Source organism: Lissotriton helveticus, chromosome 5_1 (assembly GCF_964261635.1).
Source record: "Lissotriton helveticus chromosome 5_1, aLisHel1.1, whole genome shotgun sequence".
Lineage (NCBI taxonomy): Eukaryota > Metazoa > Chordata > Amphibia > Caudata > Salamandridae > Lissotriton > Lissotriton helveticus.
Window position 1 is genome coordinate 1,830,630,296 of NC_136065.1, and position 27,948 is coordinate 1,830,658,243.

The following is a 27,948-nucleotide window of genomic DNA, read 5'->3' on the forward strand; positions in this document are numbered from 1 at the left end:
TACTCAGGGGCCACACCACGCTTCATTCTTTGACCGTGCAGCGGATTTAGCGCTGACACGGGACCTTCAGAAAAGCCAAACACCCCGCCGCCATCACTGGCGAGGTCGCTGGCCACGCCCCTTTGCGAGACCACGCCCCCCCTAGCCATCCCCCTACACATATAAAAATGTGTAACGTCAGGACGCGCAGGGGACGAGCGCAGCGGGCACGCCAGCTCCGGGCCCAGGGCCAGCCATGCTGTCAGTTCACATCCCGTTCATAGACTGTCCTGGACCAGATCGCAACTAATCGACCTAGGTAAGACACCTTGCACCTCCCCTACACCATGTAACCTTTCTATGTCCAGCCCCTCTAGATTTAAATGTCACAACTGTCCTTTTGCCTTCTCCCTCCACCCAGACTGCTCTCATAATACTACAAACTGCCTGCCTTCTTCCCTGAAAATTTACTCCATGGGATTGCTGAATTGCAGATCTCTACCATGCCACGCCAGTGACATTTGGCTGCTATTATCTACCATGTCTTGGGACTTGCTGTTTCTTACGGAGACATGGATCAAAGATTCCTCCAACCCAGACATATCCCTTGCATTACCTACCAACTACTACCTCACAGGAATAAACCGTGAGGGCTCTAAAACGGGTGGAGGAATTGCGATAATATCAAAGACTCACTTGACAATCACTTCCAGGAAAATTACTAATATAAAGCCCATTGAGGCATTATATTTCTCTATCTCGGACTCCACTACAGCCATTTTTTCAGGAATCCTGGCCTACAACCCCCCTAATACCCCCCAATCAGCCGTCTCAGAACTTCTGGCAGTAACCGCAGACCTGTCCCTCAAACATCCTCATTTTGCGGTACTGGGAGATTTCAACCCCCATGTTGATACAAGTTGCTGCAACCGCGCCACTTCCTTCCTAAACTCCATGCAAAATATAAATTTGACTCAAGGAGTTAGGGGTCCTACTCATGTAGCAGGTCATACCCATGACCTTATCTTTTCCAACTGGCCGAAGTTAAAAATCCTCCCCGCCAAACCCCTGACATGGTCGGATCATTATTTGATCCCATTTGAGGTACTTACAACTCAAACAGTCAAAAAAGAATCAGCCATTAGAACTCAAGGCAGAAAATGGCACAAAATTTCCTGTAATACCCTAGAGCAATCATATAACAACACTCTAAACCCCCCCCCTTCGATCTCAATGTAGCAGTCCTTACATTTAACAATGATCTTATGACTGCCATCGAGAAGGTTGCCCCGCTAGAGACCCTTACTTCCCGTAGACAAAAACCATCTGCCCCCTGGTTCACCTTGGAATTAAGGGAACACAGAAGCCTTGCAAAAAGTTAGAGCGACTTTGGCGACGGACCTATGACCCCTCTGCCAAGCTAATATATAGACAGGCCCTCAAGGAGCTTAACAAACTTAAACGCAACTCTATGAGTGCCTACTTTGCGAAAACTATTACCAATGCAAAAAACTCCACTAAAACCCTTTTTAACATAGTAAAAGAATTCACTAACCCCACTGCTTTATCTACATCAGTCTCCCCCTCCCTAGCATTTAGTGAAGATCTATCTGACTTCTTTGCGAACAAAATTGCAAACATCACGGCTACCAATCTTCAAAACTGTACTGATATTACTGAAGTCCCTAGCACGCCCTGCAAGACCACATTCACTAGTTTTGAACCACTTACAATGGAGTATGCATTGAACTTATTTCTGAAATGTAAATCAGGTTCACCACTTGACCCTGCCCCGGCCCTGGTCATGAATGCAATCGCCCCGTTAGCTATCAACCCCCTACTTGATATTTGGAACTACTCCTTATCTTCAGGCACTGTCCCGTCCGTGTGGAAACAAGCAATGCTAATCCCCATTCAAAAAAAATCAGGCATCGACCCCTCCTGCCTCACCAATTACCGACCTATCTCACTTCTACCCAAGCCAGCTAAAGTGCTTGAGTAGGCGGTACAAGAGCAGCAGTCTTACTATCTTGAGTCAAACTCGCTGCTCCACGACTCTCAGTCCAGATTTAGACCAAACTTTAGCACTGAGTCAGCTCTACTTGAGGTATCTGAGTCAATCAGAGAGTGCACGGATAGGGGAGAGGAGGCCATGTTGGTTCTCCTCGACCTATCCGCTGCATTCGATACCATCTCCCATGACGTATTACTCAATCGCCTACAAGAAGTAGGAGTTGGCGGAACTCCCCTCGCTTGGATCAAATCTTTCCTCACGGACAGATTTCAACAGGTGATGCTGGGACCCTTTATCTCCACCAAGAAACCTTTGATTTGGGGAGTTCCACAAGGATCGGCCCTCAGTCCACTTTTATTCAATGTATATCTAAAACCACTGGCAAAAGTGGTAGAATCCTGGGGCGTCAGAGTAAATTTTTACGCTGACGACACTCAGTTAGTATTTTCCTTTAAAGACCATTCCGAAAAGTCATTTAACAACTTCAGGCTCTGCATGGTGCACATCGTCGCTTGGATGTCGTCCAACAATTTAAAACTCAACACAGATAAGACTGAAGTTCTTTTCTTTAACCAGAAACTTCCCATCTCTCCCAGTCTTTGGTGGCCGACTGAGTTAAACCCTCCTCCGGTACCAGTCCAAGCTGCTCATAACCTGGGCTTCCAATTTGACACTGCTCTATCCTGTAAGACTCAAATCAATAAAGTCACCACATCCTGTTTTACAAAACTCCGTATGATTAAAAAAATCCTCCCGTTTCTCCCACTAGACTCACGCAAGACAGTAGTCCATGCCCTTATCACCGCTCATTTGGACTACGCAAATAGTCTTTATGTCGGAGCCCCATCATATCTGGTTAAACAACTTCAAACTGATCAGAACTCAGCGGCCAGGCTGATTTATAACATCCCTTACCGTCACTCGATCTCACCCCATTTGATCAAGCTTCATTGGCTCCCAGTAAGACTACGCATCCAATTTAAGTCTTTAATCCTAGCTTTCAGAGCTCTCAATGATCAGGGCCCAATTTATCTAAGACGAAGAATGAAGTTCTCATTGGCGTCAAGAAACCTCAGATCCAACCATCTTCGCCTTATGAATTGCCCCCGTTTTCGCCTGGCACGAACGGGAGGAAGGGCTTTCACAGTAGCCACTTCTAGACTATGGAACCTCCTGCCCATAGAACTGAGATTCCTGACCTCCGAACCTTTATTTAGAAAAAAACTCAAGACCTGGCTCTTCTCCCAAATCTGATTCTTCCTTCCCACTTGCACCCTCTGAACCATCTGGGATATGGTATCTAGCGCCGGGACATCTCCGTTGGAGGTAGCTGCGCGCTCTACAAGCTACTAAATAAATAAATAAATATCGGTTTGGAGTGCCCAGCGGCCAGGAGCATTTATTGTGAGTGTCTCACCATTAATTAATGTTGCCAGCCACCACTGGAAATGTGCCCCCACTGTTTCAGTCGACCGTGTCGGAAAACTGTGACATGAGCCAAATGTGCCAAAATCTGCTTGGACAGCTGGTGGAAAAACTGGGACTGTCCTGCCAAATCAGTTACACCTGGAAACCCTATCCATCGCCCCTCTACTCCTCTACTCTACCAAGAGATTAAGATTATGAGGACTCCTCTGTGGTGACCTGACCACCAAGCATCCATAACAAATGAAGAACTAGAGCGAGAAACAAAAGGAGACCCGACAATGAAAGCCATCGGAGTGGTGATACGGCAGCAGAGGTGGAGACACATCAACAGCAACACCATCACAGAAGAAGGAGTCAATAAAGAGGAACTACTGGCTTTCAAAAAGATAAGCGAAGAGCTGTCTGAAACGGAAAAGGGAATCTTGATGAGGGGCTCAAGAATTGTAATACCACGTCGGCTAAGAAAGAGAACAGTTGAGCTAGCACACGAGTCGCATCGAGGCATTGTAGCGACAAAGAAGATGTTGAGAGAAAAAGAGTGGTTCCCGGGATTGGACAACATGGTAGAGGAAGAGATATCGCACTGTCACACCTGTCAAGTAACAGGACCTCCTGCCAAACCGACACCCCTGAAAATGTCGGAACTGCCACCTGCAGTATGGACAGAGCTTGCAACAGACTTCTATGGGCCACTGGAGAATGGAAAATACCTGCTAGTGGTCATCGACGAATTTTCAAGGTTTCCAATAGTGAGAGAAGTATCGTCGACGTCGGCAAGTGCTACGCTACCAGTGCTAGACGACATATTTGCCGCCTGGGGCTCCCCACAGACTCTGAAAACAGACAACGGTCCTCCATTCTCGGGAGAGGAATTCCGTAGATTCCTGGAATATCTGGGGATAAAGCATCGGAAAATAACTCCTCTGTGGCCACAGGCCAACGGAATGGCAGAACGATTCATGGGGACTATCAAAAAAGCCATAATGCGGGCAAAATTGACGCAGATATCTATTGGACAAGCGCTTTGTCAAGTGCTCAGAGACTACAGGAATACCCCTCACAGCTCCACCGGCAAGTGCCCAGCAGAGCTGGTGCTGGGGAGATCGAGCAAAACAAGGTTACCTCAAATAGACGCAATGGAAAGTACAACAAGAAGTGACATTGCGGACAGAGATCACCAAGCGAAAAAGAGAATGAAAGAATATGCCGACAAAAGGAGAAATGCAACTGAACACCAGCTGACTGAAGGGGATCTGGTGGTAGTGCGACAGAAACAACAAAGAAAGTCGGATAGTCCATTCTCAAGAGACCCGCTGGTCGTGACTGACGTAAAAGGGTCAATGGTGACTGCAGCTTCTGACAACAGGAAAATAACAAGAAACAGTTCCCACTTCAAGGAATTCAAAGTGGAAGAGGAAGAACGTGCACCAACAACAGAAGACAGAGAGCAAGGGACAACAAGAGAGACGACAACAACAAAAGAGGAAAACGGAGGACAAGAACAGAGCAGAGAACAAAGACCAAAAAGGGAGTGCAAGAAGACAAGAAGACTACTAGAAGAAATGTAGAGACTCTCTCTCTCTCTCTCTCTCTCTCTCTCTCTCTCTCTCTCTCTCTCTCTCTCTCTCTTTCTTTCTCCATCACCATTCATCATCATGAGGTACTGTGCCAAGGACTTGCACATGTGACAAAGACATTCTGTTTGCAACAAAGGGGGAGATGTGGTGACCTGACCACCAACACAGGGCACTAGGACCCTGTGGGTCACAGGGCAGCGTCCAGGTCACTGGACACGACTTCCTGTGGGCAGACAGGAAGAGGACACTCGAGAGCAGGACGACGACGAGGACAGACGCGAGATGCACCCTGAGCATGTATAGTAATAAAGATCCCTAAACCGGTACCTGGTCTCATGCGTGTTCATTGCCGAGACAAGGCAACAGTACATGACATCCTCCTTGGTGGCTGTTTGTGTGCTTAGGACATCTGTCTGGAGCAGACATTTTTATTTGGGCTGGGTTGCGTCCTAGCCCTGCTGAAGAACATCATCTGCATCAGTACTGCAGGGTAGTAAACCAAAATATATTGACTGTGCACTGGCAATAAACAAAAACTGCAAAACATCACAATTTTTGGTTGATGATTCAAATGTCATACATGCTACTTAGCTATTGTACTTGCGGCTTAGAATAAACACTCTGGAAAGCTGTAAATTAACAATAAAAACTGGAGAAACATACCCCAGGCATGCTATTTCATAAACATTAGAAAGTACATTTGAATTCATCTATAAAATTAATGCAAAAACTTTTTGGACGCCATCGCCTTCCCAACCACACGCAATAGACTTAAAGCCATGGGTCACATGTTATTCAAGGATTACACAGAATCGGACAAAGTATTCTCAGAATCCCTGAACCCCAGTGCTCTGAAAATAGAAGATTCATGTGCAGGCAAACTGCCCAACTGTCAGGTTCACAGCAGAACTGGGTGCATCCCCTGTGTAACTCTGAGGACAGAGGTGTGCAACTGAAAATCAGAAATAGGAAATTAATTTCTCGATTGTCTAAATTCCAGAAAACAATTTCTAGCTTTTACTATGACAAGTAACAACCAAGAATTTCCTTTCTTGGATCTCTTAGTCAGGGAACACATTTTCCAACCTTCCTAAGAGTGGTGCAAAAAAAAAACAGAGACACTAAGGCTAAGGAACAGATGAAATGTATTTGCAGGTACCAAAGCTTATTGGCTGGCCAAGGCAGACGCACATCCCGATGGTACGCCTTAGAAATTGGCTTCTCCTGCCCTGAATCACTCTTATGTGGCCTTTATATACTTTCCAAAACCCATAACATGGGCAGGTATATAGAAAACAGAATTGCCACATAGGCGCATACAAAAAGAACAGAGTGCCAAATATACATAAAGGCAGTGTAGGCATAAAAGAGAACAAAAACCAGTTGTACATTTGTAGGCTTAAAGAAGCTATTACTTTGCTTTTGGATTATCCTGACGAGCTAAACAATGTGTAAGATGAGAGCTAAACTTTACGCGACTCTAAGGTTTGTATGCACAGCTGGTGCTGATGGAGGTATCTGAGAGGTCAGCAGGGGAGCATTGGTGCGAGGCTGAAATAGTTTGTAAAGGAGGGGAAAACCACTATCTGAAGGAGTGGGGGAGCATTCTGGAGAACCCGAGTTGCAGCTCCAAGCAGTTTGTTCAGGTACATTAACAGATAGCTCAGTAGGTTTGAGATAGTTTGGGGGAGAATTGGAACTATTATATCTATGTAGTACATACATATGGATATATATTTTTTCTCTACCAATCCCCACTTTAGGATGTTTGTATCTTACAGCAGTGTAAATATATATATTTGGTACGAAACATAGTAGTAACAATATAACAATAAAGTACAAATCTTCGGATGGCATTAGACAGTGCTTAAATAACATGCATATATTGGCACATAGACCCACCTAAGAGGTATTCATTATTCAAGCATGGACAACATTATATTCAATGTTTTTATTTGCTATATTTTAACAACCATTAATTCAAACATTTATTTCTGTCCTCTCCGTTGTCTTGTTGTATTCTATGATATCTACGGGCCAGTTCCTGCTCTGTAGGACGTAGAACTTTAACTGCAGAAATGAATAGGACAACACAAAAGTACCACTATTGCTATAAAAATACCTAAAAGTACTAGAACTAAGCTCTTCAGCCATCCTGTTGATAGCTAAAACCACAGCCAGGGCCAATCTCCAGAATGTGTAATTTTCTCTGCTCCACGGAATATTTGAACCACATGTTTAATTTGTGCTACTTCCCATGCCATGTTTCCACTGTTATTCAAGAAATAACAGGAAGAGGAATTTAGTAAAACACATAGGGGCAGATTTACAAGTCCCCTGCGCCACCAGTGTAAGAACGTGGGGTTCTGTTGCAGTAACCCTTGCTCCCACTTTTTTACAGACAACTGATGCATTTTGACTTGATCTGCCCTGGGTCCCTGCCAATCAGGTTCCCAGGGCCTGTGTTCTTTCCCCAAAACTAACCCAATTGGCATCTCTAGCCACAGGTCAGCCCCTGGTAAATGGTACATAGAGCACTGTGACCAGGGAAGACCTTCAAGGGCTGCAGCACTTATTGTGTCACCCTTAGAGGCCATGTACCTTTACACACACACACACACACACACACACACACTGCCTTTGCAGGCTGCGGGTTTTGGTGCAGAAGAAAGTGAAGAGTCGACATGGCACACATCTCTGTGTGCCATACTTACAACCCCCTGCCCAGGCATAGGTCAGTCACCCCTCTAGCTGGGTGCACTATACCAGTGGTGAGGGTACAGGTGCATGAGCCCTGTTCCGCTACAGTGTCTAAGTCCATTCTTAGACATTCTAAGTGCAGTGCTGCCATTATGAGTATATGGTACTGGGAGTTTGTCATTACAAACTCTACAGCACCATAATGGCTACACTGAAAACTGAGAAGTTTGGTATCAAACTTCTCAGCACATTAAACCAACACTGATGCCAGTGTGGGATTTAATGAAAAATGCACACAAAGGAGCATCTTATAAATGCCCCTGAAAACTAACCTACCACTGGTGTGCAGGCTGAGTGGCTGCTTTCAGCTGCCACCGCCAGACATTTTTCTGGACCCCTGGGTCAAGAGGCTGCTGCTCTCTGGGGCCTGAAACAATGCACATCCTGGGAAGAGGTGCCAAGCCTCCTTCCCCAGATAGGAAGGGTTCACAAAGGGGAAGCTTCAAAGGCTTGATGCCTTTGTGAGCTTCCCCAGGCCACTTGCTGCTCTCAGCAACTGGTCCCCCCTGGTTCTGATCCCCACTTTGGACGGAAGAACTGGCAGGAAAAACAAGCGAGGAAGAGAGGTGTGCCCACCTCTGCCAACTCCACCCCTCAGGTGGGGGAGGTGAGGTGAAGCACAAGTCTCAGTCCACGCCATCTTGAAGATGGGGGGACTCAGCCAACCAGGGACAAGCTCCTCTCAACCTCTACCACTGGAGGGTGGCATAATAGGGGGTGTACCCACCCCAGGGAAGGGGCCCATTGGTCCCTGCCTTTTACCTACCTGTAAAACCTCTAAATCTAGTATTTAGGGGCACCGTTGAACCTTGCTTCCTCAGACAAGAACCTGCAACAAGAAAAGAAGAAGAAGGAACAAACAACCGTGCAGCAGCTAACAAGAGGAAAACGCCCACTGACTTGGCCCCAGCCCTACCGGCCTGTCTCCCCCTCAAACCAGCTCCTGCGAAATCCCAGTCTGCCCTGCAACCAGCAACCTCGAAAACCCCCGGAGGACCTGCCTGCCTTCAACCTCAAAGAGGTTGTCTCCCATGAACACAGAATTTGTTCATCTGCAACCTCTGGCCTTGGCCGGAAACCGCGAATCCGCACCACCCTGCACCCGCCATCCACAGCCCGAGCTCGAGTCGGCAGACACCACGAGGAGGTTGCCTCAGCGATCCTGTCCCGAGATCCGGTGACCCCTGACCTGCCTCAAGCCTACAGCCGACGCCTGCAATCTAAATCCCGAAGGCCCCACTAACCGTGACCAGGAGCCGGTAAGAAGACCCGACCCTAAAAGGCACCCCGGCACCCAACGCCCCACAGCCTTGTGTGTCCAAACCAATAGTGCCTAACCAACCCCTAACTTCCCAGCTTACTTATTGAAGTGGTGGTTGCATAAGACCTTCGTGCCCAAGCCTGCAATGTCTTTACAAACTGGAGGTTCTCCATTGAAAACAACAGGGCGTCCGACATCGAAACAGCACCCCGCACCCGCCCGCCTTATTGCTGCTGAGGGTGCACCTTTGGTGCTACTTTGTTTCCCCATTTGCCCTGAACTAAAGTCAAGGAGCTGTGCTCCCACACCCAAGTGGCCTGCTTGCAAGCAGCCACCAACCCGAGTCTCCCTATCCCCCTTTGGATAACATTGGGCCTCAGCACTCTGCACCTGGCCACCCTAGTGCCGCTGAGGGTGTAACAAGAGTAATGTAATGTAGTAATGTAGTGGTATTTGTATAGCGCAGAATCACCCATGAGGCATCTCGGCGCTTGTACGAATACCGCTGAGGAACCCTTCCTGGCCTTTCCCTGTGAAGTGCCCACTCCTGGGCATCCCCAAGGTGAAGCCAGGCATCCTAGCGTTGTTGGGGCCGTTGTGGAGATTAAGCAAGCTATTGCCCGAAGTTGCAGAATGGGACCCACGATTAGAATAGGCACCGAGGCGAGAATTATCAGGTCCGAGGAAGTTGAGCCCAAGACCCGCCGAGGCGGGGAATTGAACCCTGGTCCCGGGCTAGACCTCTGCATCAGGGTCTGCCGCTCTAACCATTGAGGTACAAAAGGGGGTGGTGATGGACGGAGCATCTGAACCAATCAAACACTCACACCCAGTCAACAGATCTGGGTTTAATCCATCACCATTCTTTAGCCCACTCTGCCACCCCAGTTCAGACATGGCCATATGTACAGAGTTGGTGCTGCAACTTTGCCTGTTACACGTCCAGAGCTATGAAAGGCGCACACGCCTAAAGACTGCATTTACCATGATGCTCGAGGGTTACACCCGCTGGTGAGGTCAGAAGTGTGCGACCCATAGACTTTTCACTTTATATGGTTCCCTTGAACCTTGGAGCTGACGAGCTCGGACATCGCATCTTCGCGCCACGAGGGGTACCAAACCTGTTAATACTTTGGCGACCTATCCAGTAATCCCTGAAAATACCTTCACTCTGCTGATGAGGAACAACAATTCCGAAACACCGGTGTACGGAGTTGGTGCTGCAACTTTGCCTGTTACACGTCCAGAGCTACGAAAGGCGCACACGCATAAAGACTGCATTTACCATGATGCTTGAGGGTTACACCCGCTGATGAGGTCAGAAGTGTGCGACCCATAGACTTTTCACTTTATATGGTTCCCTTGAACCTTGGAGCTGACGAGCTCGGACACCGCATCTTCGCGCCACGAGGGGTACCAAACCTGTTAATACTTTGGCGACCTATCCAGTAATCCCTGAAAATACCTACACTCTGCTGATGAGGAACAACAATTCCGAAACACCGGTGTACAGAGTTGGTGCTGCAACTTTGCCTGTTACACGTCCAGAGCTACGAAAGGCGCACACGCCTAAAGACTGCATTTACCATGATGCTCGAGGGTTACACCCGCTGGTGAGGTCAGAAGTGTGCGACCCATAGACTTTTCACTTTATATGGTTCCCTTCAACCTTGGAGCTGACGAGCTCGGACACCGCATCTTCGCGCCACGAGGGGTACCAAACCTGTTAATACTTTGGCGACCTATCCAGTAATCCCTGAAAATACCTACACTCTGCTGATGAGGAACAACAATTCCGAAACACCGGTGTACAGAGTTGGTGCTGCAACTTTGCCTGTTACACGTCCAGAGCTATGAAAGGCGCACACGCCTAAAGACTGCATTTACCATGATGCTCGAGGGTTACACCCGCTGGTGAGGTCAGAAGTGTGCGACCCATAGACTTTTCACTTTATATGGTTCCCTTGAACCTTGGAGCTTACGAGCTCGGACACCGCATCTCCGCGCCACGAGGGGTACCAAACCTGTTAATACTTTGGCGGCCTATCCAGTAATCCCTGAAAATACCTACACTCTGCTGATGAGGAACAACAATACCGAAACACCGGTGTACAGAGTTGGTGCTGCAACTTTGCCTGTTACACGTCCAGAACTACGAAAGGCGCACACGCCTAAAGACTGCATTTACCATGATGCTCGAGGGTTACACCCGCTGATGAGGTCCGAAGTGTGCGACCCATAGACTTTTCACTTTATATGGTTCCCTTGAACCTTGGAGCTGACGAGCTCGGACACCGCATCTTCGCGCCACGAGGGGTACCAAACCTGTTAATACTTTGGTGACCTATCCAGTAATCCCTGAAAATACCTACACTCTGCTGATGAGGAACAACAATTCCGAAACACCGGTGTACAGAGTTGGTGCTGCAACTTTGCCTGTTACACGTCCAGAGCTACGAAAGGCGCACACGCCTAAAGACTTCATTTACCATGATGCTCGAGGGTTACACCCGCTGGTGAGGTCAGAAGTGTGCGACCCATAGACTTTTCACTTGATAGGAAAGGCATCTACCTCCCCATCTAGCCTTCTGGATTTTTGGGACCCGGACTAGTCCTTTATTGGCCGATCTAAGATTCCGCTGTGGGGAGTGCCATTGAAAAAGATTCTGAAGGTCCGACGGCCCTCGACCATATAATGCTTTATGCACCACGCAACTCGATGCGCTGCTTGACCGTAAGCCAATGAATCTCTCTAATACTGCTAGAAATATGGTGGTATTTGGGATTATTGAGCAGCAATGGTGCTCCTGCATTTTAAAGGGATTGGAAGTTTTACCTGTTGGCGTTTGTTTATGCCCAGGTAAAGTGCATTGCAGTAGTCAATTCATGAGAGAATGAGTGTGACTACAAAAGATTTCCTGAGAGCGAAGGGAATAAAAGGCAACATTTTGCACAAGGTCTTTAGTAGAAAAAAGCAAGAAGATATTATAAGATTAATTTGGCCTGTGAAGTTTAGTTGGCCATCAAACAAGAATATGAGGTTCCTTGCTTTTACCGAGGGGTTCGGGCAGATACCTGCTTCTGCTAGCCACCAAGATTGGTTACAGAGTGGTGGCCCATTTCCAAATTCCATGATCCTCCGTTTTGTCTGTATTCAGTTTAGGTAGCTCTGATGCATCCACTCCATTGTGTGCTCCCAGCCACGGTTTCCACACTCGAAGGGATCTAGATAACAATCTGAGTGTCGTCGGCATTTAATACCAACGAGAAACCGTAACCCTTAGTTAGCTTTGCCAGAGGAGTGACATTGATGTTAAACAGGGTTGACGACAATGCTGAACCGTGGGGAACGCCACAAGGGAGGGAAAACCTCTCTGATCTAAAATTGTCCCAACACACCCTTCGTTCCCTTGCAGTGAGGAACGAGGTGAGTAAGGTTAGGGCCAAATCTTTAATTCCTTTTGCCTTCAGCCGCTGCGTTAATACCAGATGATTAACAGTATCAAGCGCTGCTGTTAGGTCAAGCAGAATAAGGACATCTCTTCCACCCTCATCTAGCTGTCTGCGTATTTCCTCAGTTGCCATTATTAGGGCTGATTCAGTGGAGTGTTGTAGTCTGAAGCCTTGTTGGGTGGGATTTAGGAGGTCATTGTCGTCTAGGTAACCAGTTAGGTTTTGGTTGATTGATTTTTCTAGAATTTTGCTTGCAAGCGGGATATGGGCTGGTAATTATTCACCTCGGAAGGGTCAAGAGAAGCCTTCTTTAGAATGGGTCTAATGTAGGCTTTCTTCCAGGAAGCAGGGAAAGTCTCTGACCTAATAACATTATTCAAAAGTGGAGTTAGTTGAGTAGGCCGCCCCATCAGTACCTCATGAGAGGGCAAAATAATTTTTCTAGAGGTCGGCGCCTATATGACATACAGCACTAAAGGCAGAACTTCAGGCCATTTTCAGCCTGTGCATCAATTGACTTTTCTAAACCATTTTTTATTGTGGCGTTCATCCTCTCCAACGGGCCTGAACTTTGGAGGTGGTAAGGGGCATGCAGTTGTCACTGTTCCTAAACAGTCACACATCTTTTGCACTACTGTAGCCGCAAACTCACCCCCTCTGTCGCTATTTATGCCCTGGGGGACACCAAACCGGGTATGATATGTTTCATCAAGCATCGCACAACAGTTGCTGCATCATTCTTCCTTTTGGGAAATGCCTCCACCCATTTTGAAATTTGACCCCCAAACACAAGAAAATGTTTGAATCCATTTACTAGGGGCATATAAGCAAATTTGATCTGTACGTTGGAAAAGGGAAACTGTGGTACTGGCAAGTGATAATGTGTAGCAGGGGACCGACCTTTAGAATGTTGGACACTGACCAGACATTGGGAGCAGAATTGTGCAGTGAAAGCTGTTATTCCTGGTGCAAACCACTCCTGCCTAATTAGCGCATCCATCCCCACTTGTGCCATGTGGATGGGTCCATGCGCAAGCCTTGTAAAGGGATGGAACATACTGCGTGGGACCACATGCCTCCCATCTCGTGTGGACCCACAATCCCTCATCATTCTGCTCACATCCAGCATCAATCCAAACTCCCTCATCATCTTGTGTTGCAGACCATTGTGCTTCCTTCACCGCAGCCAGAAACAATTGTCTCTGAATGAGCTGACTTTTGGGTATGCTTTTGGCCATTGAAGACACCATCTGTAGTGGCTGTAACATGCTGTCTCTTGCTGCTGTATCAGCCATGGCGTTACCTCTGGCTTTCTTAGTATTAGCTTCTGTATGGGTTTCACATTTTATTGCAGGTATCCTGTGGGGTAGCAGTATTGCTTTCAACAAGTTCTTTAATAAAGGACTCTTATGAATGGGGCGTCCTGCTGCTGTTATAAAACCACGAAACTGCCACATTTGCTCAAAATCATGGGACAATTCTAAAGGTATAACGTGAGTCAATGTAAATGTTAACAGTTTTCCCCTCCCCTGGCATGCATGCTCTTGGTCCAGCATACAGCTGGACTTGCTGGGCAGACTTGCCATGTGACAGAGCTGCACTTTCAACTATGGTGTCTACAGTTGTTATTGCATAGCCTGCTCTGTAATCTATTTCTGTTAGTCCGCTGGAGGAACCATCAGTGTATCACTCATAGTATGCCGCTTCTAATGGTATCCGTTGCAAGTCTGGTCTTGGTGTGTTGCAAGTTTCTACAACCTCAAGACTGTCATAGTTAGGGGCAGAATCACCTAGGGTAGGTAGTAATGTTGCCAAATTAATAGTTGTGTATCTTTTAATGGTGATATTAGTGTTAGACAACAAGGTGACCTCATAACCTGTGCACCTGGCAGATGAAAAATGTGTGTTGCTGTAGATGACCACGACTACAACTGCACTGAATGTGGCACATAAACCATAGAAAGGTAGTTCAACACAACGGGTGATGTGACCTTGGAGAAGTACCGGACAACAGATACTTTCTCCAGCCTTCCTCGTACATAAACACATCTAGAGTACATATTTCCCCTGAAGAGGAAATAAAGGAAATGTGCTAAATTTTCAGTTAGATTCTCCTACAGTACTGTTATTTAAAATGTACTTTAATATGTTTTTTCTAATTTAATGACTATAATACTTATTTTGTAAAAATAAAAAGTATATACATTTGTTCTGTTACTGTACTAACTGGATATGCTGTGTTTCTTGATTTTGCTTTGAAAATCATATAACATTTTCGAACTAAATAAATGTCAGTTATTACCTGTAAGTTGCCCCTGTTCATTAAGTAATTCATTTTTTAATATATTTGCAGAAGCCTTTTACCCCCAAAAATATTCTTCACACAGCAAGAGGCTATAAAACGTACAACAAACTGCGGTTTGCAGGTTGGGTGAGGACACAGACAAATAGGAGTCATTATAAGAGATGATGAATAAATATGTACCCCGTTTACTTACTGTGGCAATAGTAACCTTGCCTGCCATGTCCCAAAAGTATTTTTAATTCTAGCTTTATCAAAGTTATTTTAATTTTACCAAAATTATATGTATAATGTACTTACAGGGGCTTTTGCTCTGCGCTCTCCATCTATTGGTTTCTTATTGTGTCATTCACATTTTTCTTCCACCCACTAAAGTATACAGCATGAGGCAATAAGTCAGCCCACTTCAGCCAATGGCTAATTTCACTGTGAGTGATGGCATTCTGCCAGTCAACAAGGTGAATATCCTCACACAAGGTAGTTCACTTCAGTGCCAAGAACTACATGTGTGCTTTTTGAGACCAAAAACATAAATTTGCCTTAAGTCAATGCTTTTTTTAGATTAATGAGGGTCTAGCAACTTCCCTAACAATACAGTTTTTGCAAGAAGTGAAGAAGATTACATGGTAGATTAGGAACATTATTAAATAAAACATTTCAATTGATGTAATTGAACAAACGGAATAAAAAGTTATAACGATACACAGTACACATGTGGAGAACAAAGAAAAACGAGCGGCTTATGACAAACACATACACAAACTGGCTACACAAACTGGCCACTGTCGCCTATTCAGCAAAGCAGGAGGCATAGAGAATAAAGAAAATAATTCTCCTATTGTGTCGTGGGCACCTCTGCCCTACCACCTCTCACAAACAAATTGTAGCATTACAAATAAAGGATTGCACAGACATATATTATTTACTCAAAATGTGTCCGGGCTGCTGTTACTGACCACCATTAAAAAATCAATGTAAGAAAGAAAATTAAATGAGCTGTAAAAATTCCCTAACAAAAAACAGCCCAAGGGAACATCAATTATCCCTCCAAAATACTTTAAAAAGTTAAAGGAAAAAAAGTAAAATACATATCAATGTCGCACATACACAAACTCACAAAAAAAGAGTGAGCAAGCACACGAGGAAGAAGGTAGCTGAGAATAAAGAAACCTGTTAGGCTACATAGGCCTGGATTCCACAAGTCAGACGACCCTAGCCGCCAACAGGTATATGCAGACAAAAATGTACCTACATTTTGCATTTAATACAAAGCCATCCATAAATCCCTAAAGTGATAAAAAAAATACACACACAGCAGCAGTGAAAATGTGGAAAATGCTTTAAAAAACACACCCACGGCCTACTGCTCCCATGACCTACTGCAGGGCAGATTAGGCTCCAAACCGTAAAACAACAACACAGTAAAATGATTAATAAATCTGTACAAATTCACAAAAAATGAAAGGAACTGTAGAAACTTTATTTATAACCACAAGCCTGAACCATCCCAAAAAAACGTGCAAACATTATCCCTTAAAAAACAGCCCCTGATTTATTAAGGTTTTGTGTTGACCTTCCACCACGCAAGGGTATGCGGGGCAACGCAAAACCTACAATGAGATTTACCAAGCCACAGAAGGCCACCATGCATGGCCCTGCATAGTTTGGTAAATCTCGAGTAGTGCAAGTTGCTACCTTGTGTTACTCTGTGTGGTGAGGGCGTTACATGGGTAGAGCGTGGGTGTTCTGACGCATCTACCCTTGTATCTTGAAGCATTTCTATATTTACCAACACTGGTAGACCTGTGAATGCATCAGAATTGTACGCATCCATACCAGAGGCACAATAGGGAGAAATATCTCTATTTAAAACAACAGCCAATTGCATTCGGAATTGTAGTTTCATACTCATACTTAAACAGCCCGCTTGGGTAAAAAATCAGCCGGAAATGTACATTGACCACCACGTTAAAGTATTGCAGCTTGCGATGGGAAGATGCAGCTCGGTTTCGTGTCAATCTCTTTTTTTCCCTGCATCTCGCATTGATTTTTCATAGAACTGGATTTTCATTACTTGACATGGCGTAATGGTGTAATCTCAGTAATTACGCATACAATTCATTTCTCAAAATCACCAAAATTATGCCAGTTACTCCTGCGTAATGAAAATTGCAGCCAGGCCTAGTTTTCTTTGACCTGAGTGGCAATTTATGCTACCGAAATTTAGGAGCGATATAGGTTCATAACGGGAATGTGTTCTCTGTCAAGAACTGAGCTGCCCAAAACAGAGCAGATTGGGTCACACCCCAACAGCTGCCTTGCTTGTTACCTGAAATTTATGTGAACTGTGCAGACATTTTTATACGTTATGAGATGCAACATGCGTAAGTGGTTTTATTTTCAGTGAAACCATTTCTCGTGAAAGTGACTTGTGTTTGTCTGTTGGATGTTGTTCAGCCTGCATTATTCCCTCCCACTGAGTTTGTGATGTCGTTTTATAACAAAGGTGCATGCCTCTGTGTGTGTGTGTGTGTGTATATCTAGAAGGTGCAGGACTCCCACTCAGAATAGAATGTGACTGTTTCTAGATGCACAAGTCCAGGTGAGCGTGTAGTGTGTTTATACCTAGAAGATGCCTGGCTTCATGTGTATGAGTAATATGTGTTCGAGGCATGTGGGCTGCTGAATTCATATCATAGCATAGATCACCACCTAGTGTTGGGTCCGGATGTTTGCACCTTGTTGTCTTGGAAGAGTTAGGTGACTCCTCCCCTGGACTACAGTGCACATGGGCATCTTCTCCATCTTCAGATTGTTTTTCTCTGTCATTGGGTTCGGATGCACTTCGACAATCCTCCAACTTCGGGACCAAAGTTTACCAAATTTCTAAGGCCAAAAACCTTATACTTGCGATGGTATTGTTTCCGCTCGGTATCCCTCGACTCGACAACCCTTTCCATCTATCTCTGGTAGTCGACGCGGGCCGTTGGGCCTTTTCGACGCCACGTGGGCCTCCTGCCAATGGAAAGGACCCCGTTTAAAAGATGCCCACAATGTCAATCCAAGTTTCCACATAGCGATAAGCATACAGTATGCAACAGGTGCCTATCTCCGGAGCACAACGAAGAAAACTGTCCAGCTTGTGCTCAGTTCCGGTCGAAGAAAACTATCCGGAACCGAAGGGCTGCTCGACAAGAGATGCAGTGACGGGCACCAGAACCGGATAACATTTTCGACGACGAACATGAACTCCCGGAGGCAGCGGACTCCGACCTAGAACTAGTCACAGTAGAAGACCAGTCGGACTCCGATGAAGAGATCCCACCGGGGCAAACCGTGAGTACCAAAGCCCCCACCCTGCCTCCACCTCCAAACAAGGCTCCGGTCAAAGCATCGCCTAAAAGCTTTAGCCGCGACCGAAACACCGCTTCAGAAGCTCGCCTTCCGGTTCGGCTCCGAAGACCATACCAAAGCCTTCCGGTACCCTGGTACCGAGCAAAACACTTCCCAAGAAGGCTGTTGGCTCAAAAACGGCCGCAGAGCCGACAACGGGCTCCGACACCAAAAAAGTCGTCGATCCGAAAAATCCCGTCCAGCCAAAGAAGGTCGTCGATGTGAAAAAGACCGTAGACCCAAAGAAGGTCGTCGATCCAAAGATCACTGTTGACCCAAAGAAGGGCGTCGATCCAAAGAAGACCGTCGACCCGAAAAAGGGAATCGACCCAGAAAGTCGTCGACCCGAAGACTGCAGCCGAGCCGAAGAAGGCCGCCGAACCGAAAAAGGCAGTCGAACCGAAAAAAGTCGTCGAGCCGAAAAAACACATCAAGCCGAAAAAGGCTGTCGACCCGAAAAAGACCATCGAACCAAAGAAGGTCGTCGAGTGAAACAAGGCCGTAGAGCCGAAAAGAGCCGTCGAGCCGACAAAGGACGTCGAGCCGAAAAAAGCTCCACAGAAAAATAAGAACAAGCAAGCAACCGATCCAAAAACATCGGCGCCAAAGCCACGGACAGTAGAAGAAGAACTTTTCCATCCTGATCCAGTAAGCCCAGACCAAAATAGACTGTATATAGAACCTGATACAGGACATATATCAGTTTACAATAAGAACAAGAGAAGATTGGACACTGAAGCACCTTCTCCTGTTCCTCCTAAGCAAAAGGACTTTGGGACATCCCCTTCTAGACCTTTTACACCTCCTCCTTTCACTCCTAACATGCCTTATGTTCCATATTCTCCTACACCTCCACACTATCATGACGTAGAAGACATGGGTGAAGGTCCTTAACAGGACTTTATAGACCCTGATGATCAAGGAAACCAGGATGACACATGGGACGATCAGAATGACCCTGATGACCCATATGATACAAACCCATACCCGATACCTCGCCATACCCCACAAAGCCGCCTCCTACTGACGACACTGTCGCTTTTAAACCAGCTAGTAGACAAAGCAGCTCAGTATCATGGCGTAAACATGCACACTGACCCTATAGAGGAGGATTTCCTATTTAACACCATCCCAACATCAGAGAAGAGTGTACGTATACTCCCTATGCTGAAGGGCGTATTGAAGCACGCACCAGACATCTTTAAAGACCCAGGCAGGGCGCGTGTCCTCAATCCAAGAATTGAAAAGAAATACAAACCAGCCCCTACAGACCCCACTTATATCAAGTCTCACCTACCACTAGACTCCCTAGTTGTATCTAATGCTAGGAAAAGGGCAAATTCGCAAACAACAGGTGATGCCCCCCCTCCTGACAAGGAGTCAAAAATTTTAGAAGCCTCAGGGAAAAGAGTGGCCTCTCAGGCAGCAAGTACCGGGAGAATTGCCAATACACAAGCTCTCCTAGCACGCTATGACAGAGCACACTATGATGAACTGGAGGGATTACTACAACACCTACCAGAACCTTATAAGGCAAAAGCAAATGACCTCATACAGGAAGGTAAATTCATCACTAATGCATCCATAAAATGCGCCCTTGATGCAGCTGATACAGCCGCTAGGTCTGTGAACACTAGTGTCTTGCTACGCAGGCATGCCTGGCTCCGCATCTCGGGTTTTAAGAATGAAGTCCAATCTACAATACTCAATCAACCCATTAACCAAGATTTCTTGTTTGGCCCTGCAGTTGATACCATCTTAGAAAAGATGAAAAAAGATACTGACACGGCTAAGTCCATGGGTGCACTTCAATAGCAACAATCTAAGAGCTCCTTTCGTTGCTCCTCTTTTCGAGGCTCAGGCAGAGGCAACACATCACACACCTCTTCATCCTTTAAAAGTAGTGCACAAGGCACCTTTAATAAAGGTTCCAATAGAGGAGGTTATAGAGGGAACAAGAACAAGGGCAGAGGATGTGGTGGTAATAACACCAGAGCCTCCACCGCCACCAAACCGTGACTCGTTCACACTCCCTCCAGACCACTTAACACCAGTCGGAGGCAGAATAACACAATTCCTACCAGTCTGGAACGCCATCACTACAGACAGGTGGGTGAGACAAATTATCCAGTATGGTTACTACCTGGAACTCACTTCTACTCCACCCAACATACCGCCCAAACACCGTCCAATGTCCAAAGAACACATCACGCTGTTACAACAAGAGGTATTATCCATGCTGGAAAAGGGTGCCATAGAGCCAATCCCTTTTCAACATCAAGGTACAGGTGTATACTCTCTATACTTCCTCATTCCCAAAAAAGATCGGTCCCTCAGACCAATATTAGACCTCAGACCTCTGAACCAATACATACTCTAATTTCCACTACTCCCACTACTCCAGCAAGGGGACTTCCTTGCTACATTAGACCTCAAAGATGCATACTTTCACATCCCTACACATCCCGCTCACAGGAGATACCTCAGGTTCACAATAGAAGGTCACCACTATCAATTCAAAGTTCTCCCCTTCGGGGTAACTACGGCACCAAGAGTTTTTACAAAATGCCTAGCAGTGTTAGCAGCACACCTCAGAAGGCAACACATCCATGTGTTCCCCTACCTCAATAATTGGCTCATAAAAGCCAACTCTTACGCACAGTGTGCCAGCCATACCTCCCAGACAATCCAGCTACTCCACGAGCTAGGATTTCCCATAAATTACCCAAAATCACATCTGCAACCCTCCCACATACAACAATATCTGGGAGCAACAATAAATACCGCAGTGGCGAAGGTATATCCAAATCCAGTCAGGATAGCCAATATACAGTCTCTCACTCAAATATTTTCTGCCACAACACTCACTGCCAGCCCGAGTGTTTATGCAGCTCATAGGCATGATGGCCTCCTGCATATTCATTGTCCCTCATGCTCGGCTTCAAATGGGTCCCTTACAAGAATGCCTAGCACGGCAGTGGAACCAAGCTCAAGGACAACTAAAAGACCTAGTGTTGGTATACAGTCGCACTTACAGCTCTCTGCAGTGGTGGAACCCACAAAACCTTTCCAAGGGGCGACTGTTCCAAGAGCCAGTTCCACAGGTAGTATTGACAACGGACACATCACTGACAGGTTGGGGAGCCTATCTCCTTCAATACACAGTCAAAGGTCTCTGGACAGGCAAGCAAAAGACACTACATATAAACCACTTAGAGTTACTAGCAGTATTTCTAGCAATGAAAGCCTTTCAGAAATACTTATGCAAGAAGGCTGTGTTAATCCGGACGGACAACATGACAGCCATGTACTACATCCAAAAACAAGACACACTCTCTGCAGCTATCTCACCTAGCACAGAGCATATGGAAGTGGGCAATTCCACAAAACATTTACCTCCTGGCAGAACACCTCCCAGGAATAGACAATCAGATAGCAGATCTACTAAGCCGACACAGTCAACAAATACACGAATGGGAGATTCATCCTCAAGTTCTCCAACCATTCTTCCAAAAGTGGGGACATCCAGATATAGATCTGTTTGCCACAAACGAAAACTCAAAATGCCCTTCCTTTGCCGCCATGTTCCCACACCCGTTGTCACAAGGCAATGCGATATGGATGAACTGGCCAGGCAGATTTGCGTACGCTTTTCACCAACCCCACTGATTCCATTGGTGGCACGCAAACTAAGGCAACAGTGATCCTGGTTGCTCCCACATGGGCAAGACAGCCATGGTACACAACACTCCTAGAACTCTCAGTAGTTCCTCACCAAAGACTGCGCCTTACGCCACAATTGCTAACACAGAACCTTGGAGAAATCAGGCACTCAGATCCCAATCAGATGAACCTAGCGATCTGGCTCCTGAGGTCCTAGAGTTCATATATCTTAACTTGGCTCCAGACTGCATGAACATTATCAAGGAAGCAAGGCATCCCACTACCAGAGCATGCTACGCAGCTAAATGGAAAAGATTTGTAATTTATTGAATAACCAAATCAATCCTTTAGATGCCTCCATCCAAAATCTAATCTGTTACCTGCTACCTCTTCAAAGATGTAACCTAGCATTCTCATCCATAAGGCTACACCTTGCTGCTATAGCAGCATATCTTCAAAACAGACAACATGTGTCCCTATTCAGAATACCACCTATCAAAGCTTTTATGGAAGGACTTAAAAGAATTATCCCTCCAAAGCATCCAACTTCTCCAGTCTGGAACTTAAACGTAGTGCTTACCAGACTCATCGGACCCCCCTTCGAACCACTTCATTCATGTGAACTACAGTTCTTAACATGGAAGGTGGCATTTCTAATTGCCATTACCTCCCTCAGGTGAGTGAGCTACAGGCGCTAACCATTTAGGAACCTTTCATGCAAATACACCACAATAAGGTAGTACTTTGTACAAACCCCAAATTTATGGCAAAAGTTATTTCCACTTTCCACATCAATCAGTCCATAGAATTGCCAGTTTTCTTCCAAAAACCGCAGTCCGTGGCTGAAAAGAGCTATACAAACACTTGACATAAAAAGAGCTATACTATATTACGTTGACAGAACAAAATCATTCAGAAAGACAAAACAACTATTTGTTGCTTTTTCACCACAACGTAAGGGTAATCCCATTTCCAAGACAGGAATAGCCAGATGGATAGTTAAATGCATTCAAATATGCTATCAAAAGGCAAAGCGCACTTTAACAGTAGCCCCAAAAGCCCACTCCACGCGCAAAATGGGGGCATCCATGGCTTTTTTAGGAAATATTCCCTTAGAAGACATATGTAGGGCAGCTACATGGTCTACCATACACACTTTCACTAAACACTACTGTGTTGACGTGCAAGCTAAGCAACAAGCTGCTGTAGGCCAGGCTGTTCTTAAAACTCTTTTTCAAACCACTGCAGCTGATACAGGCAACCACCGCTAGAGGAGAAACTGCTATACAGTTTATGCTAAGATATGAATTCAGCAGCCCACATGCCTCGAACGGAAAATGCTACTTACCAGTATGCATCTGTTCTTGGCATGTAGGGCTGCTGACATTCATATCGCCCACTCTCCTCCCCGGTGCCTGTCACAGCTGCAGGGTTATCTTTTTAACATACATTGACATGGTCATCTCTTACTTTTCTATACTCCATCTTTGCCACAATGGCGGAAAACAATTTGAAGATGGAGATGGCCATGCGCACTGTAGTCCAGGGGAGGAGTCACCTATCTCGTGATACTTCGAAGACTCTTCCAAGACAACAAGGTGCAAACATCCGGACCCAACACTAGGCGGCGATCTATGCTAAGATATGAATGTCAGTAGCCCTGCATGCCAAGAACAGATGCATACTGGTAAGTAGCATTTTCCTTATATCTCGAAGGTACAGTGCTTTAAATGGGCTGGTACTGAGTACCGGCACTTCTACATTTTCTGCGCTTGAGCACCGGAACTTCTTCTTGTTCAAAGAGAATACCGGTACTCATGGGCAGCAAGCCAATTCAGTGCAATTTGGCATTTTAAAAAACCAAAGCGTGACACACAGCCGACGAGTCAGTTCGTTTTTGTGACGCACTCGAGTGTTAATCTCCCCTTAACATCTGCTAATTGAGCAGTGCCCCTGCCCCTGTTGTGCTCTCTAACCTGGGCTGCTGCAGCCTCCTGGACACGGGATTCATTCAGCAGACCTGCTATTGTGCTCTGTTGGCCGTACAAACACCTTCGAAAAGTGGAGGAAGCTCTGTTTTTATTTTTACATTTCTTCTTGTGCCCCCCTGCAGTCGAGCTCCCATCAACCCATTGCAAGGCGTAAAAGACTTGGTGGGGGACAGATGAAGGGCCCAATTTGCATCTCGCCCCTCTCCCTACTGATAAACACACTACAGCCTTACATTTTCAGAGCTTAACTTATAAAAAGGAGAAATAATATACATACCATTCCTTTAAAATGTAATAGAACAAGAAAGTTGGTGATATTGTGTTATGTATGTCTGATTTCTATAGCAGTTTCCCTATGCTTGTGAGGCCCAAGGCGATATTACACTGGAAACAATTTAAGAAGGTGTTTATATTCAATTAAAAGTAAAATATTTATAACATTAGAAAATAAATGTTAGTGAACTTTTTTCTTAGTGCCTTTGAAACAATTTCTAACATATAGCGCCAATGAACCAAAATCTTAAATGAAGAAGTGCATTCGGTCATGAGGTTTTATCAATAATTTAATTAATGGCCAGCCCTCAATGTTCATCCGCTTGTTCCAGGTAATTACTGCTTTTAGCAGTTTATTGGGGTGCATGTGAACTAAATACCCTATCTGCATGCACGAGTGCTTCTATGTAACTGCATGTGTTCTTGTATGAGTGAGCACACCAATTAAAAAACCCTTTGCACTATATGTAGCCCCACCCCCATGGCTCCACCCCCATAGCTCTTCCCGCCTCTAACCCCGCCCCCTAGCCCACATCTCAATTAGGTGAGTACCTGCACTTATTTTTTTCCATTTAAAGCACTGCGAAGGTACATGGTTACCTGTGAGTGTGTAATGTCTTTTTATGTTAAGGTGTTTAGCTCCATAGGTATGTAATGTGCCTGTATTCAATTCACGACTCCATGTGAGTGTGTAATGTGTTTACCTCTAGAAGGTGCATGGCTCTTTGTGAATGTGTAATGTGTTTTTATCTAGAAGGTGTATGGCTCCCAGTGGATGCTTAATGTGTTCATCTGTAGAAGCTGCTTTGCTCATTGCGAATGTGTAAAGTGTTTACCTCTAGAAGGTAAACAGCTCTTTGTGAATGTGTAATGTGTTTACCTCTAGAAGGTGCACAGCTCTTTGTGAATGTGTAATATGTTTACCTCTAGACGGTGCATGGCTCCCTGGGAATGTGTAAAGTGTTTACCTCTATAAGGTAAACATCTCTTTGTGAATGTGTAATTTGTTTACCTCTAGAAGGTGCACAGCTCTTTGTGAATGTGTAATGTGTTTACCTCTAGAAGGTGCACAGCTCTTTGTGAATGTGTAAAGTGTTTACCTCTAGAAGAAGCACAGCTCTTTGTGAATGTGTAATGTGTTTACCTCTAGTAGGTGCACGGCTCCTTGAGGATGTGTAATGAGTATCTGTAGAATCTGCTTTGCTCATTGCGAATGTGTAAAGTAAAGTGTTTACCTCTAGAAGGTGTACAGCTCTTTGTGAATGTGCAATGTGTTTACCTCTAGAAGGTGCACAGCTCTTTAAGAATGTGTAAAGTGTTTACCTCTAGAAGATGCACAGCTCTTTGTGTAATATGTTTACCTCTAGACGGTGCATGGCTCCCAGTGAATGTGTAATGTGTTTACCTCTAGATGGAAACTGGGGAAACCGGCTCCTCCTGAACTACTTACTATATATTACGCAAAGTGTCACAGTGTGGCAACGTATGGTGCAGGGGTTTGGGGCTATGGACCAATAAACCCACTTCAAACTGTTGAGAATGGGTTTGTTAAATATTTGTTGGCCCTACCACAAAGTGCCCCAACCTATGCCTCGCTAGCCGAATTGGGTATGGACTATATTACGGACACCATTCGTTGCCAACCTATGCTTTTGTGGCACCGTATATGGACCAAAGAGGAGTGCCACCTAACGCGTTCATTAATTTTGGATTGCACAGCCCTTGATAACTGGGAAAAAATACCCTGGCTTGTATATATAAGGAATTTCTGTCGGACATGGACCGTAGCAGTTTTTTCCAGGATCCTCCCAGTATGGGTGACATCTCCAGGAAAGAACTAAAAAAGCTGTGTTTGTGCCATTTAAGAGCTCTTCGATGCTCGATGGAACTGGTGAAACCCGCAAATTCTCAAATCGTTGTTGTTCAGAACTATCTGGGTATTCAACCTTATCTGACCTTCCATTTGAACAATTATGAAAAGTACCTTCTGACAAGGTTTCGTTTTAATTCTTTTTTCCGGCTCGTAACCTTTCCAAACTCCCAAGACTGGTCTCCTACAACTATTCCCTGTCCCTGTGATGATCTTTCCCCCCAATCAACATTACATATTCTTTTTTTTTTGTGCAAATTTTATTCTTTTCCTAGGAAGGTTTGGATCCTGCCCTTACTGGGATTAATAGGCCTAAGATCCTGTCGCCCAGCATATTTATCCCTGCAATCTCTTGAGTCAAGTTTTATAGCGAAGTACATAGCCAACTTTTTAAAAGCCTGCATTAAATATCGATGCAACTATGAGTAACTCATATTTTAGCTAACGCTTTTCAAGTAAATGTTTTCTTTTTCATATAACATGATAGATTTGCTCCCAAAATGTTTTTTACAAATGTATAATTTTAATGCTATTGTACTTTTTATGGTTGCAATAATAAGTGGCAATCGAATAAAAGTTTATGAAATGAAATGAATGTAATGTGTTTGCCTCTAGAAGGTGCTGTGCTCCTTGGGAATGTGTAATGTGTTTACCTCCAGAAGGTGCATTGTTACTTGTGAATGCGTAATGTGTTTACCTCTAGAAGGCGCATGGCTCCTTGAGAATGAGTAATGTTTTTACCTCTAGAAGGTGCATGGCTCCTTGTGAATGTGATGTGTGTTTGTATCTAGAAGGTGCATGGCTCCTTGTGAATGTGATGTGTGTTTGTATCTAGAAGGTGCATGGCTCCCTGTGAATGTGTATTTTTTTAAGTGCATGGCTACTTTTGAGTATGTGAAATGATTATATCTAGAAGGTGCAGGACTCCCTCTGGGTCTGTAATGTCTTTTTAGAACGTGTGCAGCTTTTGTGCGTGTATAGTGTGTTTATCTCTAAACGGGCTAGGGTTCCCGGTAAGTGTGTAAAACTAGAGTGGGGTGTGTGTGTGTGTGTGTGTGTGTGTGTGTGTGTGTGTGTGAGCGTGTGTAGTGTCCAGGCGTAGAGGCTGTCTCAGCAGACTACTCCAGCCAACGCAGGGATTTGTTGCGATTAAAAATGCATAATATGCTATGTTAGAAGCGCATTAATGAACGTGAGTTGAGGCGTGAAAGCGCATAGATTACTGTGTCTAAGGAGGAGGTGAAATGGTATAATTTCCTGTAACATTCGCAAGTGGATATATACGTGTTGTTCCCCTGCCTCTCTCCCCAGTTTACCCCGTTCCCCATTCCATTCTGCCTTTTCTGTCCTCACCACTCGCCTCTCTTCGTGCCAGTCACAGCTGGGCCAGCTCTCCCCTTTGCCCCTCCCCACCCCATCTCTTCACAGCGTGACCTGTTTGTTCCCCTGTCTTCTCCTCCTCCTCCTGCCTGCTCCTCTGTGTTTCACTGTGCCACCCTCCCCCGTTCGCCCTCACCCCTCTCTCCCTGGCACCGCCTGCCCCCAGCTCACCCTGCCTCTTGCTCTCTCCCTCTCTGCAGCTCCCAGGTGCCCAGAGTTCTCCATCCAGCGGGTATCTCGAGACCTTGTGTACCCCCGTGCCCCCGCCGACCCCCACCATGCCGGTGGCTGCCACCCACTGCGATACAGGTAAGCTGCCCTCTTCCTTGCATGCGCCGATAAAGTGGGTGTCCAATCCGACTCCCAGGGTTTGTAATTAATGATGCGATGGCGCTGTGAAGGGTTCAGGTCCCAGACTCTGACTTGTAATAAGAAAGTTGCAGGCAAGGTAAAGGTTATGAAGTTGAACTTACCTACAGGGTGGAACGCTGAATACAACCTTAATGCCGTCCGGCGAACCGTCTTTTCAGCACTATTAGTGTCAGTAATTGTGTCACGTGTTTTAAAGTGCTTAGAAGCCAGAGGGATTATGAAGGGGAGGGTA

The 27,948-nt window shown here is 45.5% G+C and overlaps 1 protein-coding gene across 1 annotated transcript in view; it reads left to right on the plus strand.

Annotated features, from left to right (window-relative positions):
* The window catches only part of MPP2 (MAGUK p55 scaffold protein 2), a 436,959-nt gene that overhangs the window by 27,387 nt on the left and 381,624 nt on the right, over positions 1-27,948 (plus strand). The window contains exon 2 of the mRNA XM_078645234.1: positions 27,545-27,653. Within this exon, the coding sequence (XP_078501360.1) occupies positions 27,623-27,653 (31 nt within the window). The 5' untranslated portion in view covers positions 27,545-27,622. The remainder of the gene's footprint in view (positions 1-27,544; positions 27,654-27,948) is intronic.